This window comes from Biomphalaria glabrata, chromosome 6 (genome assembly GCF_947242115.1).
Source record: "Biomphalaria glabrata chromosome 6, xgBioGlab47.1, whole genome shotgun sequence".
Lineage (NCBI taxonomy): Eukaryota > Metazoa > Mollusca > Gastropoda > Planorbidae > Biomphalaria > Biomphalaria glabrata.
The window spans coordinates 37,427,244-37,446,788 of NC_074716.1; the positions used below are offsets into that span (position 1 = coordinate 37,427,244).

General features: G+C 36.7%; 2 protein-coding genes across 3 annotated transcripts in view; both read right to left on the minus strand.

The window, feature by feature from the left end:
- Nucleotides 1-238, minus strand: part of LOC106064950 (lactase/phlorizin hydrolase-like) — a 60,208-nt gene extending 59,970 nt beyond the window's left edge. For both annotated transcript variants that reach the window (XM_056031541.1, XM_056031540.1), the window contains exon 1: nucleotides 85-238. The gene's annotated coding sequence lies outside the window, so the exon portion shown is untranslated. The remainder of the gene's footprint in view (nucleotides 1-84) is intronic.
- Nucleotides 239-8,346: 8,108 nt separating this feature from the next.
- The window catches only part of LOC106079679 (lactase/phlorizin hydrolase-like), a 62,684-nt gene continuing 51,485 nt past the window's right edge, over nucleotides 8,347-19,545 (minus strand). Inside the window, exons 16-18 of the mRNA XM_056031539.1 lie at nucleotides 10,460-10,589; nucleotides 9,008-9,189; nucleotides 8,347-8,833 (exon numbers count right to left, since the gene is read on the minus strand). Of these exons, the coding sequence (XP_055887514.1) occupies nucleotides 8,637-8,833; nucleotides 9,008-9,189; nucleotides 10,460-10,589 (509 nt within the window). The 3' untranslated portion in view covers nucleotides 8,347-8,636. The remainder of the gene's footprint in view (nucleotides 8,834-9,007; nucleotides 9,190-10,459; nucleotides 10,590-19,545) is intronic.

A 19,545-nucleotide genomic window follows, 5' to 3' on the forward strand; every position in this document is an offset into this window, starting at 1 on the left:
ACAAAGAGTACCAAAAAAAAAAAAAAGAAAGAAAACTCTTAAGATCAATTTCTTACTAAAAGGAAGACATAATGTTGCACTTACTTCTGTGATAGCTCTACGTTACCCTCACCGTTCTAAGTCTTCAACACACACACCTCAACACGGTGTAATCAGTTTGGATAGATAATGAGACTGTTTTGTTTTTTATAACATCAAGGTCAATCTTCAGGAATCTATAGGTCTAGGTTTTGTACTTTGAAGAAAAACAGTGAAAACAAATTAATTAACAACAGATATACCGGAATGTTGTACCATGGGCGTAGCCAGAATTTTTTTTTTTTTTTTTTTTTGGGGGGGGGGGTGATTTTTTTTTCTTTGCACACACATACATACACATGTTTTTATATACACACACATACATACACATATTTAAATGCACACACACACACATACAAACACACACACACACATATATATATATATATATATATATAGGGGGTTGAACCCCGAAAACCCTACCTAACAGTTTCTTAGAGTAGCTCTCCTTGGTATATATATATATATATATATATATATATATATATAATATAATATATAATAATATATTTATAATATATATATATATATATATATATATATATATATATATATATATATATATATATATATTTATATATATATATATGTATGTGTGTGTGTGTGTGTGTGTGTGCTGCAGATAATCTCAGGAAAAGACATTATATCGTCTGAAGACGCAAAAGTTTCGAAATTGTGTATAAATATGCATAGATTATTTTTACTTTTTATGAGTTCAAGTGTCTCCAAAAAAAAAAACTTAACCGGCGACAAAAGAATTAAAACAAATAGCAGTACAGAATAAAAAGATAAAATTTGACATCATAAAATTCTTGACCTGTGACGTATCACACTAGTGTAGTGTTGTATTTTCTCGAGACCAGTGGTTCTAAAAATGTAATTGCTGATGATCAATTTTTGTTTTTATTGATGGACGGAAGTACAGGAAAGAAAATGTTCAGTGAGACTGGAGTAGAGGATTAATTTCCTACTAAAGAGACAACACAAACTCAGAGGCGGCCCCGTGGAAGACGGATCCCTGTCGGATCCGCATATTCGCAAGGAATATTCAAGACGTGATTTTGTTTTGATTTTTAAAAGTAATAAGGTTTCAAAGATTCATTTGGAGTTGTAAAATTTTTTTTTAAATGTAAAATCTCTGGCTGGTCGACGGAGGATAGCATCGAGCAGGGTATGAAACCGAGACCGTAGAGATAGGGCCTATTCAGTCCTGCGCGCTAACCGCACGACCAGGCATTATTATTAACCTAATAAAAAACTGGTTACAAACTAATAGCCTATTATTGATAATATACCTACTCATTACGGAATGACAACTACCGGATATGTACAATATGTCAGAAGAGCGATTTTAGATAATCTTTTGGTATTGAGCATTTTCATTTCAATGGAACTAGAATAATGATGTAGATCTACCTAAATTAAACTTCTAATTTAACACTCTCAATATCTATTTCTACTAGATCTAGATATAAAATATAAATTTGGGATAATATAGATGTAATTTAGATAAGATTTATGTAAAAAAAAAAACACACAAGATAATCAATTAATAGACAATCTAGACTTTAGAAATAAAAATCTACACTCTAAGTCTAGAAATTAAAATTATAGATCTTGATATAGTCTAAATCATGGCTGTCTGGTAGTGCGGTTTGCGCGCAGGTCTGTCGTTTGGATTCGTCAATGGTCCCAGGTTCAAACCCTGCCCATTCCCATCCCTCGTCGTCCTGCGGGAGGTTTGGACTACAACTCTGAAGGAACATCCGAAACATGTAAAACAATAAACATTCTAAACTAGATCAAGAAATTCTAGATCTAGATTCTACAATGATTTTAATTACAACTTAAATCTAAATCTAGTGTAAAAAATCTAGCTCTAGTGTAAAAAATCTAGCTCTAGTGTAAAAAAAATATCTAAATCTAGTATAAAAAATCTAGATTAGATCTAAATCTAGTTATTATGTCTTTTTAAAATGCGAGTCACATTACGAGGTTTAATAAACATTACTATACAGAGTTGTTTTAGCATTTCATTTAAAGAATTTATTCCATATGACGTCAAAGGAAAAAAATCCACTACGTCACACGGCTTAGTTAGACTAAAAAATATCATCTATACGAGCTGCTCTCAAGTGTTCATAGACATTGGTGCACCGAGTGAGATCTTTAAGCATTTCATTTGATGGGCTAGTTAGACTAAATATGTATATAACATATATATATAATGATTAAAGACGCTTTTTTTGTCTGTCAGTCTGTCTGTCCGTCATGTTAATAGCGAGAAAAGTTATTGAAAATCTGATTAAAATTTAATTTCCCTTTCGAAACATCGCATTAGTTTTAAGTTTCTATAATAGATTGTTCCGGATGTTTATATATTTATAGTGAGAGAAAATAAGAATTCCAGATTAATCAAATACCGTTAATTAAATTTGTGGGATGGTCTGTTATGAAAATTAGATGTACCATAGCCTTATGGAGAGATTTTCAAATCATACTTTGGTGTTAGGAAGTTGTTTTCCTTAAAAATCGGAACATGATATTAACCATAATTAGATTTCCTAACGTTTTAGCTAGAAGTTAAATGTAGTGTAAGAGAGAAGTGCGATTTTACACAAATAGAGTTAAAATATTTTTCATTAAAAAATCCGGAACAACCAATTTTCGTAAATGAGAAAATTATTATTTTTATTTATTAGAAGAGGGATTTCAAACATTTATTAGCGTTATTAGATTTTTCAGCTAAAATTCGGATCATTTTGGGCGATGATTTGTAAGAAAACTAAGGTAATGTAGGTCGATTTCTTTTTCGAAACAAAATCCGGAACATTCTTTACCGATTAAACAACTTTTATTATGTTTCGGCAAGAAAATTAACTGTAAAATAAAATAAAAAGTGATTTTCAATAATCGTTTCTAGTAAATTACTTTCTTATTTTAAAATCCTGAACAACCTATTGTCGATATTTTTGAAAAAAATAAAGTCATTTGACATAAATTTGTTTTAAGTTAAAAATTCGGAACAATTGATATTGATAAATAAACAATAGTGACGTAGTGTCAAAGAATATAAGTGTAATATTAGTCAATTATGCGATTTCAAACAATCATTTGACATAATTTATTTTTTATAAAACAATATCCGGAACAACTTTATAGTTAATGAAATATAAATCAATATAGATATTTTTTTTAGCATTTATATGCTATTTACATAAAAAAAAACGAAACAATGTATTAAAGATCATGTGTTTCTTGCAACGTTTAAGCATGGAAATAAAATCTAATATAAGTTAGAAGAGCAAACAAATATTCGCTAGCATTGATTTGTTTTTCACAAAACATCCGGAACAATCTATTATAGATACTTAAAACTATTGCAATATTCCTGAATGAAAAATTAAAGGTTAAATCAGATTTACAATAGCCTTTAGTGTTATTTGTTAATCTAATCGTGACGGACAGACCGACCAACAGACAAAACGCACAAAAATAAGTTTCTTTTATTCGGATGGGGGCACTAAACAAAAAATAAATAAAATCTGATTTTTTAAAAAAGTTTAAGGAATTGGCTTAGCACCTTCATATGTTGCGACGTTACGCTACTGCACGAAAGTCGCTGCATAAATAGTCCATTTTAAAAAATGTGTGTGATATTTACATACAAAGTGCATTATTAGCCTTTATAAATAAACAGAAATGTTTTCTTTTATTTTTAGCAGCTAGTTGACCAGAAAAAAACACCTTTAACTATTATTTATATTTGTTGAAAACATTTCATGTACATTTTATAAATATATTTGACTTAGTGATAATGAAAATACACATAATTTGTCCATCTTTGTTAGCATATTGTAACATTGCCTCCCTTACATTTACGTAATTGTTTTAGAATTGGTGTGAAAAAATCGCTTGCATAATTAATTTTATAAATTAAACGGTTTGCTTTTAGAAAACCAAAAGTAGCCGTTGCACCTAAACTTTTCAAGTCGCATTAAATGGTGAAATAATATTTTTCATATCTCTTCTAGTTTTCGAGATCTGAGTGTGACAGACGGACATTTTGCACAAACCTAATAGCGGCTTTTTCCCTTACGGGGGCCGCTAAAAATGGCATTCAGGTCTAGACATTATAATGTGTTCATTAACAATTAATAAAAACACAAATTGACAAATTGGTTGTGATCATTTGCATAGTTGTTCATTGAATGGGCATTGTAATACTGGACTTTGTGACTAGGCAGTAATATATTAGTCATTAAATGGGCATTGTTAAGGGGTGTGTGTGTGTCTCTATAATGACGGAAGGAGGTTAGCGATTGGGTGGAAATGTTGCATGATAGTTGGCATTGTCGTCATTTGGTCTTAGTTATAGGAGACGACTCCTGAACGTGAGACTGAAAGGTTGTGTTATTGGAGTAAATTAGATTTTGTTTAAAAAATATTATTAAAAAGTCTAGTACGTTTATTTGATCTCATATTAACTTGATTTTGTCTATTAGAAATAAAGTTAAATTGAGTATTGTTCACAAGGAAGTTATTCAAATTATTTCAAGTTTTTTTTTAGCTAAGATATATTACGCCTACAGCGATTTAGTTGTCTACCAGCAGATTGGTGCTTCAGGTCAACGACCGCATCAACAGGCATTGTGATACTGGACTTTCTAACTGGGCAGTAATTTATTACAAATTGTGTTTGTTATTATAATGGTAGGGCTAAATATATAGTTTCTTTGTTATTATAATGATAGGGCTAAATGTATAGTTTCTTTGTTATTATAATGATAGGGCTAAATGCATAGTTTTATTCTACCATTGGTTGCACGAGATAGTAAGTTTGTGGTCAACAGGTCTGCATGAGTGCGTGAAAGGGTAGGTGAGATGTGTGAATTTTTAGTTAGTGGCGGATTAGATTCTGAGAGAGGAAGTTGTGTTCTGGACTCTGAAAGAGAAAGAGTTAGTAACTGGAGACTATAGTTTGAGTTAGTCGAGAGTTGTTTAGTAGGAACGTCTTTGTCCTATGGTAAATATATACTAGATTGTCAATGTTAGACGTTGTATTTTCTTGGAGTTCTTTTGATGATCTACGTGTGTAAATAATTTATAGTTTAATTAAGTTATTTAATGAAATTAGACATATGTGTCGAGTCTCTTTGGAGAGGAAGATAGTGCTCCATTGGTAAGGTTAAAATGTCCTGCCGTCAAAATATTAAACTGGGGCTTGAATTTGCTTCCCAGTGACCAAACCCTCTAGACAACGACCACCACTACCAGCCTGAGCAACCCCCAATAATATATTAGACATTGTCGGTAGAGTAAAATGTACCATTGGTAGGGAATAGTTGTGGCTGAATTTAGTGTGTGGTTGGAGAAAAAGTGGTTGGTAGTTACGTGGTTGGTAGTTACGTGGTTGGCCACCACGAGTTTTGTTAACGTGATATTACTAAAACTGAAGCTCAATCTGAAGTGCCAATAAGAAGATATTTAACCACAGGTCTTAAACTACAGGTGTTAAACTACAGGTTACCTATCAAGGGGACTCTAGTAAAATTCTAAACTCTATCTGAATAGTGTTTTTACTGAGCCCTTATATCCCAGAGACCCCCCTATCCCCCATATGTCCACATATGTTTCTACCATAGTAAACAGTAAACATAGTAAGCAATACAAACTACGGACCCAGTATTTAGCTACTGACGTAGTGTTGAACTAGAGACATAAGGTTGTCTAAAAATAAAGAAATAATCTAACTAAACAAAACATGAACATTTCATGCATTATGAACATATTAGTGTTCAGTTCGGTTCGGTCGTAAGTGAGGTTCGATTTCGGTTCTTTCGGTTCGGGTTCGGTTCGTTTCCCATCTCTACTACAATGTACTAAAAGCATCTCACAGATAACAAGGCACATAAGTAGAAAGATGTGTTTCATAAGACTAGAGGTATACAGTTATTTCTTCCTGTCTTTGCGCTTTTTTTTTAAGAAAAAAGAATGTAAATAAAAAACTTATATTAAGCTTATTTGTATCAATTACTGTGGATCAGTCATGTAATTAAATGTGTAATAGATCTTGAATAACAACAATAAATCGGTACGATTACAAATATTTTTACCAATCTTTTTGTTTAGCGTAAGTTCATGCTATTAGCTTTTTTCAATACGCTATGATCCTATTACTTGTCTGAACCAGTTGGAAAGTGGTAGTGGGGAGAAATAAGGGGGTATCTGGGTGATCGTTTTTTAAAATGTGTTTATAAAAAAAAAAGCGACCTGAATTCGAGTTTGAGGGCTAAGACTTCCTCAAGTCATTACTGGGCCAAGGAGCTGCTGATGAAAATAGGTTTTAAGATTTATTTTCTTTCTACAAACTATAAAGGGAACTAATTCAACTTATATCACCTTATCAGTCAAGTAAAATTTCTTTCCCTTGTTCTAGATACCAAAACAAAATAATTAATTACCAATAGTTACTTAACTAATTGGTAAATTTTTTTATTGATTCTTCTGTAGGCAGGTGAAAGAAATAATTGTGCAAAATTTCAGCTTGATCCCAGATTGGGTCTGGAAGAACTAACGTGTACAAACTTTTGACTAGACAGACAGACAGACAGAGTGAACTGATGTAAGCTTTGTAAATTTAACGCATTCTTTCGTTTCCTCCTGGATGTCATTGTTCCAGACAGAAATCTTTTTACACATCGACTTCATATTTCTTTTCATTGTAGAACTTTTATTTCTTTTTGTCATCTCTGTAGTCTGGTTTCATGTCCATGATAGATTCTGTTATTAAGAACACAACCTGGGGCTGAAACACGACCCTTACAAAATCAAATATCAAGTACAGAGACTGAGCGGACAACATGCTGTCTGCAAGAGAATATCCTACGGCCCGAGGGCACGTATAAGTTGCAATCTTATGTTGATGTAAATCTCTTAGAATAGTTGTTAGTTTAAGTTCTACTCGAAATGTTGGATTTGAGTTGCTACACGTCTCTTTCAAATTAGATTGTATCTGACAAGTTCTAAATATGTTGTTGATTTGTTAGATTGTATCTGACAAGTTCTAAATATGTTGTTGATTTGTTAGATTGTATCTGACAAGTTCTAAATATGTTGTTGATTTGTTAGATTGTATCTGACAAGTTCTAAATATGTTGTTGATTTGTTAGATTGTATCTGACAAGTTCTAAATATGTTGTTGATTTGTTAGATTGTATCTGACAAGTTCTAAATATGTTGTTGATTTGTTAGATTGTATCTGACAAGTACTAAATATGTTGTTGATTTGTTAGATTGTATCTGACAAGTTCTAAATATGTTGTTGATTTGTTAGATTGTATCTGACAAGTACTAAATATGTTGTTGATTTGTTAGATTGTATCTGACAAGTTCTAAATATCTTGTTGATTTGTTAGATTGTATCTGACAAGTACTAAATATGTTGTTGATTTGTTAGATTGTATCTGACAAGTTCTAAATATGTTGTTGATTTGTTAGATTGTATCTGACAAGTTCTAAATATGTTGTTGATTTGTTTTATGTTGTTGATTTTTTAGCCGAAAGAAAATCTCTGATCTTTTTCTATAAAGCATCAATCAATAGCTACTTTTTTTTTAAAAAGCAACACTCACTTTGTTTTACAAATCGTAATGTATGATGCCGTTTAAAGATGACTGATGAAAAAATGTTAATCTTGTGTTTGTAAAGATGAGTGTCACGTTTTCTGTTGGGAAACAAAGCACATTGCTTGAGGCATTCAGTTGTTTGTGGGGCGCAGTTGTTATGGTCCATAAAAATAAAAAAAAAAAAGACTGATGGGGATATAACCAAAACAAAGGTCACCATCACCTGGGCTGACTCCTCTTTTTCTTCACCTAGACATGAGATCATAACCTTGACCATATATATATATATATAGCTTCAACATGTATTAACCTTTTTTGAAAATCATTTCTAAATGAACTTTTCTAGGACAGTAGTGCCAAAACAGCAGCGCCAAACGTCACGCGCCAAAACTTACTGTCTGCTTACCTTTTTAAGAAGTGAAATTAAACAAGACACAACCAAACAAAACACAATGAACAAGACACAACCAAACAAAACACAATGAACAAGACACAACCAAACAAAACACAATGAACAAGACACAACCAAACAAAACACAATGAACAAGACACAACCAAACAAAACACAATGAACAAGACACAACCAAACAAAACACAATGAACAGACCAATAGAAAAAAACTAAATACCAAGATTACATAGAAAGTTCATTGATACTATTTATTATTATTTCTCTATTTTCTTTAAAAGCGTTTGATAACATAACGCTTTTTTTTCTTAACATCATGATGATCTAAGGATATCACCTGATGATTGCAATATGGTATGAGGATATCACTGATATGTTTTCTAAATGTTATTATTTAGTCAAGCTCACAATACCAGTTAACAGAGCATGTTTAAGGGTTACACCGAACATTGTTATCTAAACAAAACAAACTTTGTTAGGATATCTCGCTCTTTATACTGCAATGAAAGGGAGTGCTTCTTCCTATCTTGGGAATCCGTTGTTTGCTATCAATTCTCTGTAAAAATAAGCAGATTGTTTGGGCCTTCGGGGTCTTTTGGAACTGGTAAAATCCACGTGGTAAAAGCCGAATCTCTCATCAAATCCGTTCGTCCATTCCAGATTGTCCATCAGTGACCAAGCCGAATAGCCACGAACATCAACATTGTCTAATCGTATTGCTACCGGGAAAAAACAGCAAAAAAAGTAATCAGAAAAAAACTAATAATACATAAAAATAGATTAGATACAGAGTAGAATAAGTTCTAATGATTTGATTTTCACAGCAACCATTTTACACAGTAATTCTACACTATCACAGAAAAACAATGTTAATTAAAGATCATTTTACTTACCTTTGAGAACCTCATTAATGTAATATTTATAGTAATAGATTCTGTCCCAGTCTTCCAAACTGTCGTCAGTGGCGCGTCCATTTTCAGTGATGTAGATAGGAGGGTTACCATAGTGCTCTTTGATCCACCTCAAAATGTAACGTATTCCCCAAGGGTTCACTCTGAGCCAGTCTGCCTTACAGCTGATGTATACAGAAATAGGAAAGGATGAAACAAACAAGTAAATGTACAACAACAGTAACAGACTCACATTAGCCACCAAAATAATCACTTGGACTGGAAGAAGAATGGTGCTTGACCGCTTAGCAAAATATTCCAGTTGGCGCTCCTGCAGTCCCTACACATTTGTGTGATGTTTGATGGGGTGTTGAATGAACGTTTGATTGCTTGTTTGAATATATATTTGAATTGATGCATGATTGAGAGTTTGAATGAAAGGTTGAATATGTGCTTGCAAGGTTTTCAGAATGGGTGTTGAATTAGTGCTTGAGTGTGTGTCAGAATGGGTGTTGAATTAGTGCTTGAGTGTGTGTCAGAATGGGTGTTGAATTAGTGCTTAAGTGTGTGTCAGAATGGGTGTTGAATTAGTGCTTGAGTGTGTGTCAGAATGGGTGTTGAATTAGTGCTTGAGTGTGTGTCAGAATGGGTGTTGAATTAGTGCTTGAGTGTGTGTCAGAATGGGTGTTGAATTAGTGCTTAAGTGTGTGTCAGAATGGGTGTTGAATTAGTGCTTGAGTGTGTGTCAGAATGGGTGTTGAATTAGTGCTTGAGTGTGTGTCAGAATGGGTGTTGAATTAGTGCTTGAGTGTGTGTCAGAATGGGTGTTGAATTAGTGCTTGAGTGTGTGTCAGAATGGGTGTTGAATTAGTGCTTGAGTGTGTGTCAGAATGGGTGTTGAATTAGTGCTTGAGTGTGTGTCAGAATGGGTGTTGAATTAGTGTTTAAGTGTGTGTCAGAATGGGTGTTGAATTAGTGCTTGAGTGTGTGTCAGAATGGGTGTTGAATTAGTGCTTGAGTGTGTGTCAGAATGGGTGTTGAATTAGTGCTTGAGTGTGTGTCAGAATGGGTGTTGAATTAGTGCTTGAGTGTGTGTCAGAATGGGTGTTGAATTAGTGCTTGAGTGTGTGTCAGAATGGGTGTTGAATTAGTGCTTGAGTGTGTGTCAGAATGGGTGTTGAATTAGTGCTTGAGTGTGTGTCAGAATGGGTGTTGAATTAGTGCTTGAGTGTGTGCTATGTTGGAACTCTTTTCGTTTTGTTGATATTTCAGAGAGTTTCTATTTATCCAGCTAAACTTTGGATATTTGAATTAAGCTGAGAGGATTTCTGGATTATTTACTTGGCATTCACAGTCAAGTCAAAATTGTTGTGACAAAATTAATTGCTTTTTTACAATCCCTTTATATCAAAGACTCACACTAGAGGACAAGCCAGACTTAAAAAGTAGACTTACGGTGCCCAGCATGGGTCATTTAAGATCTCAATGTCCTGGTCATCTTCATAGTGTGGTCGCATGGTTGTGGTGTTGCTTTGTGTGACAAGATGTGTCGTGTAGTGATTCAGACCCAGGTAATCAAAAGCACCTGTTGTAAACAAAAGTTATTGTCAAATATAATAATTTAAACCTCAAAAACAAAAATTATAACAAGGTATGACAACATTGTACACTAGCTCTAGAAGGAGTAGACAACTTATCCACACCAGTTTTTCGAATTTTTTTTAGCTAGATGCCCTTTTCTTTCTTATTACACAGAATGGTTTCCAATAAAAGTAATCAGCTACGGAACGGGAGACTTTTATATTTTAAAAAAAATATTTGTTAAATAAATGACAATACCTCATTTATACAAAGTATAGAGCGATTAGTTTGGTCTTAATAACTCATGGGAATTTTAGTTTTAAAAAAATGGAGCATTTATACCCGCCTCCCCACACGGAGTGCTTGTTATCGAATGCATAGATCAACTTGACTTGATTCTATTCCAATGATAACACTTTAGATCTAAACTTAGAAGACGATGCGCAAAATGATCCTGAACATGAATTAATTTAACTCATTGATAAATGATAAAATACTCCAAAATACCCATATAGTCCGTTTAAGATCAAGATTTTCTAGTTCTAGTAATAGCTCTCGAGCCAAATTTACATTTTATTTCTTTTTTCTTTTGAAAACGATTTTCCTAGAAATAAGAAAGAAGGAAAGAATGACTAGCTAAATGGACACACTGGGAAAACTTTAGTTTGACTGTGATAAATTGTTCAAATTAAAATGAACATTCAATATAAATTAAGCTAGAGGATTCTCTTGAACAGACAGAAGTCAGCTTGTAGGCCTCATTCATTAAACAGTTAAATAATGAAATAACTAGACGTTCAGGAACATTTTGCACACGTCTTGTAAGTCTGCAGCTATTCACCTATCATTAGAATTGTATAGATTGTGTGTAGGTTGTTGATACATTATATTAACCGCGATTTGTTTTTCATGGGTAGGGGGCATTGGTGCGGGATTAAAACAAAAAGTTACATTTGTATTCAATGTATGATTCATGAGTTCTGAGTAAATAATGATAGCTCTTAGGAAACTTCTCAGCTTCATGAAGCAGGTATAGTCGTATTTATACAGTATTTTATTTAATTCTTCATTGCTCCCGAGGGGACAGACTGGAACAGTATTATCTCCACTTTTACATTTTCCTCTTATTCGCTTGCAAACTCTCCATGGATGGAAACTAAACTCTGCAATGAGACAACTCATGAAGCAGCATACTTACAAGAGAGACGGGGCGAGGGTGAGTGGAAGATGTACAAAGAACAAAATAAAGAAGTCATACAATCTAAGATTAATGCTGCAACGCTCGCAGTGGTTTAACGGTAGCTATGGATTAAATGTTCCTCAAGGCATCAACACTTTTTAAATGAAAAACGTAACAGACATACAAAGTATGACCTCTAGTGACCTCTAGACAATGATATTTTTTTTCCTCAGCTATTTCCTTGACTTCCTAGCTAGCGCAGAGTCTTGCGGCTTAAGTCTCGACTAATGAGTGAGGATGTGGACAAACTGAGAGGATGACCTTCACCATAAAGAGCAGGGCGGGCACGATCCAAAGCTTATGGTTTCGTGTCCCTGATTAAATGCGAACATTTAGGACGAAATCAACACAGTCAGCGCTTGCACTACTGTACTCAGACTCACTGGAGTGTATTCCATGACATTATTGGACACTAGTGTAGTCAGACTCACTGGAGTGTATTCCATGACATTATTGGACACTAGTGTAGTCAGACTCACTGGAGTGTATTCCATGACATTATTGGGCACTAGTGTAGTCAGACTCACTGGAGTGTATTCCATGACATTATTGGGCACTAGTGTAGTCAGACTCACTGGAGTGTATTCCATGACATTATTGGACACTAGTGTAGTCAGACTCACTGGAGTGTATTCCATGACATTATTGGACACTACTGTACTCAGACTCACTGGAGTGTATTCCATGACATTATTGGACACTAGTGTAGTCAGACTCACTGGAGTGTATTCCATGACATTATTGGACACTACTGTACTCAGACTCACTGGAGTGTATTCCATGACATTATTGGACACTACTGTACTCAGACTCACTGGAGTGTATTCCATGACATTATTGGACACTACTGTACTCAGACTCACTGGAGTGTATTCCATGACATTATTGGACACTAGTGTAGTCAGACTCACTGGAGTGTATTCCATGACATTATTGGACACTACTGTACTCAGACTCACTGGAGTGTATTCCATGACATTATTGGACACTAGTGTAGTCAGACTCACTGGAGTGTATTCCATGACATTATTGGACACTAGTGTAGTCAGACTCACTGGAATGTATTCCATGACATTATTGGACACTAGTGTACTCAGACTCACTGGAGTGTATTCCATGACATTATTGGACACTAGTGTAGTCAGACTCACTGGAGTGTATTCCATGACATTATTGGACACTAGTGTAGTCAGACTCACTGGAGTGTATTCCATGACATTATTGGACACTAGTGTAGTCAGACTCACTGGAGTGTATTCCATGACATTATTGGACACTACTGTACTCAGACTCACTGGAGTGTATTCCATGACATTATTGGACACTAGTGTAGTCAGACTCACTGGAGTGTATTCCATGACATTATTGGACACTAGTGTAGTCAGACTCACTGGAGTGTATTCCATGACATTATTGGACACTAGTGTAGTCAGACTCACTGGAGTGTATTCCATGACATTATTGGACACTAGTGTAGTCAGACTCACTGGAGTGTATTCCATGACATTATTGGACACTAGTGTAGTCAGACTCACTGGAGTGTATTCCATGACATTATTGGACACTAGTGTAGTCAGACTCACTGGAGTGTATTCCATGACATTATTGGACACTAGTGTAGTCAGACTCACTGGAGTGTATTCCATGACATTATTGGACACTAGTGTAGTCAGACTCACTGGAGTGTATTCCATGACATTATTGGACACTAGTGTAGTCAGACTCACTGGAGTGTATTCCATGACATTATTGGACACTAGTGTAGTCAGACTCACTGGAGTGTATTCCATGACATTATTGGACACTAGTGTAGTCAGACTCACTGGAGTGTATTCCATGACATTATTGGACACTAGTGTAGTCAGACTCACTGGAGTGTATTCCATGACATTATTGGACACTAGTGTAGTCAGACTCACTGGAGTGTATTCCATGACATTATTGGACACTAGTGTAGTCAGACTCACTGGAGTGTATTCCATGACATTATTGGACACTAGTGTAGTCAGACTCACTGGAGTGTATTCCATGACATTATTGGACACTAGTGTAGTCAGACTCACTGGAGTGTATTCCATGACATTATTGGACACTAGTGTAGTCAGACTCACTGGAGTGTATTCCATGACATTATTGGACACTAGTGTAGTCAGACTCACTGGAGTGTATTCCATGACATTATTGGACACTAGTGTAGTCAGACTCACTGGAGTATATTCCATGACATTATTGGACACTAGTGCAGTCAGACTCACTGGAGTGTATTCCATGACATTATTGGATAGTTTGTAGACTTTTAAAGGAAAAGAAAGTAAATGAGTTTGACATGGAGTCCAAGCTGACGATATATCGTCAATACTGCCAATGTGACGTCAATACTGACAATGTGACGTCAATACTGCTAATTTAACGTCAATACTGCCAATATGACGGCAATACTACCATTTTGACATCAATACTGCCAATATGACGACAATACTGCCAATGTGACGTCAATTCTGCCAATTTAACGTCAATACTGCCAATATGACGGCAATACTGCCAATGTGACGTCAATACTGCCAATATGACGACAATACTGCCAATGTGACGTCAATACTGCCAATGTGAAGTCAATACTGACAATGTGAAGTCAATACTGACAATGTGACGTCAATACTGCCAATGTGACGTCAATACTGACAATGTGAAGTCAATACTGACAATGTGATGTCAATAGTGCCGATGTGATGTATTTTATTTAACTTTCAATGAGTTATTACAAAATGTTCATTTATTTGCTGTAAGAACTTTTTATTTTTATTTTGTTTTGTTCGATAAAGATATCCTAAACCTTTATGGGCAAAATATTTTTTAATCTTTTTCGAAGTATGTTACGGATCTATTTAAGTTGCTAGAGCGTCATTCGAGAAAACAGTTTGAAAGATTCTAATCAGAAAATGAAACGACAACATTTCATTTGATAATGTAATGACAGACATTGCTAATACCTTATCTAAACTAAATGATAATTCTCAAATTTGGTTTTGGTAGAATTGTTTTTGTCCTCGAAAAAAACAAAAAAAAAACAAAGACCGCATTCACGTCCAAATTGTCAGTACATGGTGTTCCCCTAGGGAGACACTTCCTAGTCCAACTAATCTGACTAAAATAGAAATCCACACGCACTTCAGTACATAAGCTCCATCTGGATCCGAGACAGAACTGAGGTGGAATATTTGAGCTATGTTAACGAAGGATTACGAAGGTGATGACACCAAATTTCTTATACTTAAATGTCAATATGAAGTATTTATGTTTTTCTCCTATTGCAAAACCTATTTCAACTCCCTCTATCCGTCTCAACTCACTCCACCTGTCTGTCTCAATTCACTCCACCTGTCTGTCTCAACTCTCTCCATCTGTCTGTCTCAACTCACTCCACCTGTCTGTCTCAACTCTCTCCATCTGTCTGTCTCAACTCACTCCACCTGTCTGTCTCAACTCTCTCCATCTGTCTGTCTCAACTCACTCCACCTGTCTGTCCCAACTCACTCCACCTGTCTGTCTCAACTCTCTCCATCTGTCTGTCTCAACTCTTTCCATCTGTCTGTCTCAACTCACTCCACCTGTCTGTCTCAACTCTCTCCATCTGTCTGTCTCAACTCACTCCACCTGTCTGTCTCAACTCTCTCCATCTGTCTGTCCCAACTCACTCCACCTGTCTGTCTCAACTCACTTCACCTGTCTGTCTCAACTCACTCCACCTGTCTGTCTCAACTCACTCCACCTGTCCGTCTCAACTCACTCCATCTGTCTGTCTCAACTCACTCCACCTGTCTGTCTGTCTCAACTCACTCCACCTGTCTGTCTCAACTCACTCCACCTGTCTGTCTTAACTCACTCCACCTATCTGTCTCAACTCAATCCACCTGTCTGTCTCAACTCACTCCACATGTCTGTCTGTCTTAACTCACTCCACCTGTCTGTCTCAACTTCACCTGTCTGTCTCAACTCACTCCACCTGTCTGTCTCAACTCACTCCACCTGTCCGTCTCAACTCACTCCATCTGTCTGTCTCAACTCCACCTGTCTGTCTGTCTCAACTCACTCCACCTGTCTGTCTCAACTCACTCCACCTGTATGTCTTAACTCACTCCACCTGTCTGTCTCAACTCAATCCGCATGTCTGTCTCAACTCACTCCACCTGTCCGTCTGTCTCAACTCACTCCACCTGTCTGTCTGTCTCAACTCACTCCACCTGTCTGTCTTAACTTACTCCCTCTGTCTGTCTTAACTCACTCCCTCTGTCTGTCTCAACTCACTCCACCTGTCTGTCTCAACTCTCTCCCTCTGTCTGTCTCAACTCACTCCACCTGTCTGTCTCAACTCACTTCACCTGTGTGTCTTAACTCACTCCACCTGTCTGTCTCAACTCAATCCACCTGTCTGTCTCAACTCTCTCCATCTGTCTGTCTCAACTCACTACACCTGTCTATCTCAACTCTCTCCATCTTTCTGTCTCAACTCACTCCACCTGTCTGTCTCAACTCTCTCCATCTGTCTGTCTCAACTTTATCCATCTGTCTGTCTCAACTCTCTCCATCTGTCTGTCTCAACTCTCTCCATCTGTCTGTCTCAACTCTCTCCATCTGTCTGTCTCAACTCACTCCACCTGTCTGTCTCAACTCTCTCCATCTGTCTGTCTCAACTCCACCTGTCTTTCTCAACTCACTCCACATGTCTGTCTCAACTCTCTCCATCTGTCTGTTTTAACTCACTCCCTCTGTCTGTCTCAACTCACTCCACCTGTCTGTCTCAACTCACTCCACCTGTCTGTCTCAACTCTCTCCATCTGTCTGTCTCAACTCACTCCACCTGTCTTTCTCAACTCTCTCCCTCTGTCTGTCTCAACTCACTCCACCTGTCTTTCTCAACTCTCTCCATCTGTCTGTCTCAACTCTCTCCATCTGTCTGTCTCAACTCACTCCACCTGTCTGTCTCAACTCACTCCACCTGTCTGTCTCAACTCCACCTGTCTGTCTCAGCTCCACCTGTCTGTCTCAACTCACACCACCTGTCTGTCTCAACTCACTCCACCTATCTGTCTCAACTTCACCTGTCTGTCTCAGCTCCACCTGTCTTTCTCAGCTCCACCTGTCTGTCTCAACTCACACCACCTGTCTGTCTCAACTCACTCCACCTGTCTGTCTCAACTCCACCTGTCTGTCTCAGCTCCACCTGTCTGTCTCAACTCACACCACCTGTCTGTCTCAACTCACTCCACCTATCTGTCTCAACTCACACCACCTGTCTGTCTCAACTCACTCCACCTGTCTGTCTCAACTCCACCTGTCTGTCTCAGCTCCACCTGTCTGTCTCAACTCACACCACCTGTCTGTCTCAACTCACTCCACCTATCTGTCTCAACTTCACCTGTCTGTCTCAACTCCACCTGTCTATCTCCACTCACTCCACCTGTTTGTCTCAACTCACTTCCTCTGCATTTTTTTCTTTAATTAATAGTGTCTATGTTAGCATTGCACCAAAACCTTTGTTAAAATTTACACAAAATAGAGATAAGGTTTTCAGGACACATACAAGTTTTGAACATTCTCAAATAGAAAGGTTTCATACCCAACCACTAAAGTTTAGGACGCCCAACCTTTTTTTTTATCTCTCAAATGAAAAGCAAGTTAAACACAGTTTAGTTGACAACAAAACATACCCTTCTTTGAATCAAACGCTGCCTCCTATATTTACTGCGAGAATGTGAATTTTTAAGATTTTGTAAAATATATAAAAGAGACTAATTTGTAGATATAAATCTACTCGAAGCGTCCAATATTCATTGAGGGAATTCTTAAGATTTTCGATTTACATGTAGAGTTAGATCTAGTCGTTCTCATATCGCTCTACACAATAACTACAATGTACAATTACCTTTGATAAATTGACTAATTGGTTACTTTTTTTTTATTGATTCATGTCTATGTCAATGAATAATTTTGCGAAGTTTCAGCCTGATCCGAGAATGGGTTAGGTTGAAGTAACGTGTACACACTTTGTATTAGACAGACAGAGTTGATAGAAGCTTTTTAAACATCGAACGAAAATACAATATGCACCAAAATAATGTTAGTAAGTGCTGAAACTGACGGAAATACAATGTTGCACATCAGACATTTACATGTCGGCTTTATACTTTAGTTGTTCTAGTTAAGTAATCACAGGATACATTTTCGTATATTATCGCCCACGACAAGTGGGAGAATTAGTGATCTGTGAGAGAGTGATGAGGAGTATTATATATATGTAAACTTCCGACATTGTGACAAGTCAAAAGCTTGCTGTCAGAGTCACTCAAACTTATCACAGCATTAATTATTATTTATTATTATTTATTTATTTTATTTTAATTACTTCCCCATCCTATCCCCAATTCCATCACCCGCCCCACCTTTTCCTCTCCAGGCTAGACTTAGTCCACCACCTTGGAGATAGCTAGGCCGCGTCCTTTCACTTATCTCCCCTTGATCGGGGAAAGATAAACACACAGTCTCTTTGGTCTTGCCCGCCGGATGTCTGACGGTCGCGGTTGACACCACCTTGGGTGGAATGCAAGTTACTCTTTCTTCCCCCCTCTCCCACGTCAGTCTTTGATCAAAGAGATTACTTGGGTCAACACGCCTCGTGACACTCCAAGGTGGGACTCTTGTCGGACTTCACCCACGTGAGTAAGCCTATCGCATTTCCTGTTTCCGCCCACCTCTTCAGGGCCTTTATAAGGTAGATTAAATCAAACCAGACTCGCTCGCTAGCTGGACAGTCGAGTCTGGACTATTTCGTTTATTCTTACTCTTAGAGGAATACCTGGTGGTAAGCCGAACTTAATCACAAGTTCAATCTTAGTTACTTTGTGCATGTTTCTCACTGGATATTATCATGTGCATTTTATTATTTCATTTACATTTAATTAGTGCATTGTGTATTTCTCACTGTTGTAAGTAGAAAACATAAACATGGCATATGTATGTATTTATGTATTGCATTAAGCTATTAATGCTACGTTGCTCAATTGATCGTTGATGCAACCATGTATGTATTTGTACATCTTATTTTAATTCCTTTATCTCGGCTGACCGCCTTGATAATTTTACTAGCGCACTAATACTGCGCTTAGAAAAGAGATATGAATTATCTCCCCTGTAGTCATTCTACTTTGACGAGAGATGCGCCCACTTGAACGGACGCTCTCCCCATTCAAGGGCGCTCCATTGTTCTTGACCGACGGCCACATGTACACAATAGCGTCATGGTCGCTGACCAGCGTCCGCCCCCCCCCCTTTTCTCTTTCCACTTGTGTTGTTTATTTGAGATTATTATTTCCCCTTTTATGTACATTTTTATATTGCTACTATCAGCCCTCTATTTTCCAAATCCCATTTGCCATCATCTCCTTATTGTACTCAAAAGCAATTTTACCAATCTGACGAATGCACCTCAGTCGAGGACATCGATAAGATGCATGAGAGACATGTCCTAACTTGTCTTTATTTATCCGCAGCCTCCGTTGGGTGTCTGCTTATTTGCTATTGAGAATCACCTATTTATTTGGCATTGGCTGCACTACTGCCTACTTGTTATTGAGTATCATCTCCTGCCTACTTAGATCTACTCAACTATTTATCGGATAATTCACCTGCCTATTTATTTGGCATTGTCTGCCCAGTCAACTGC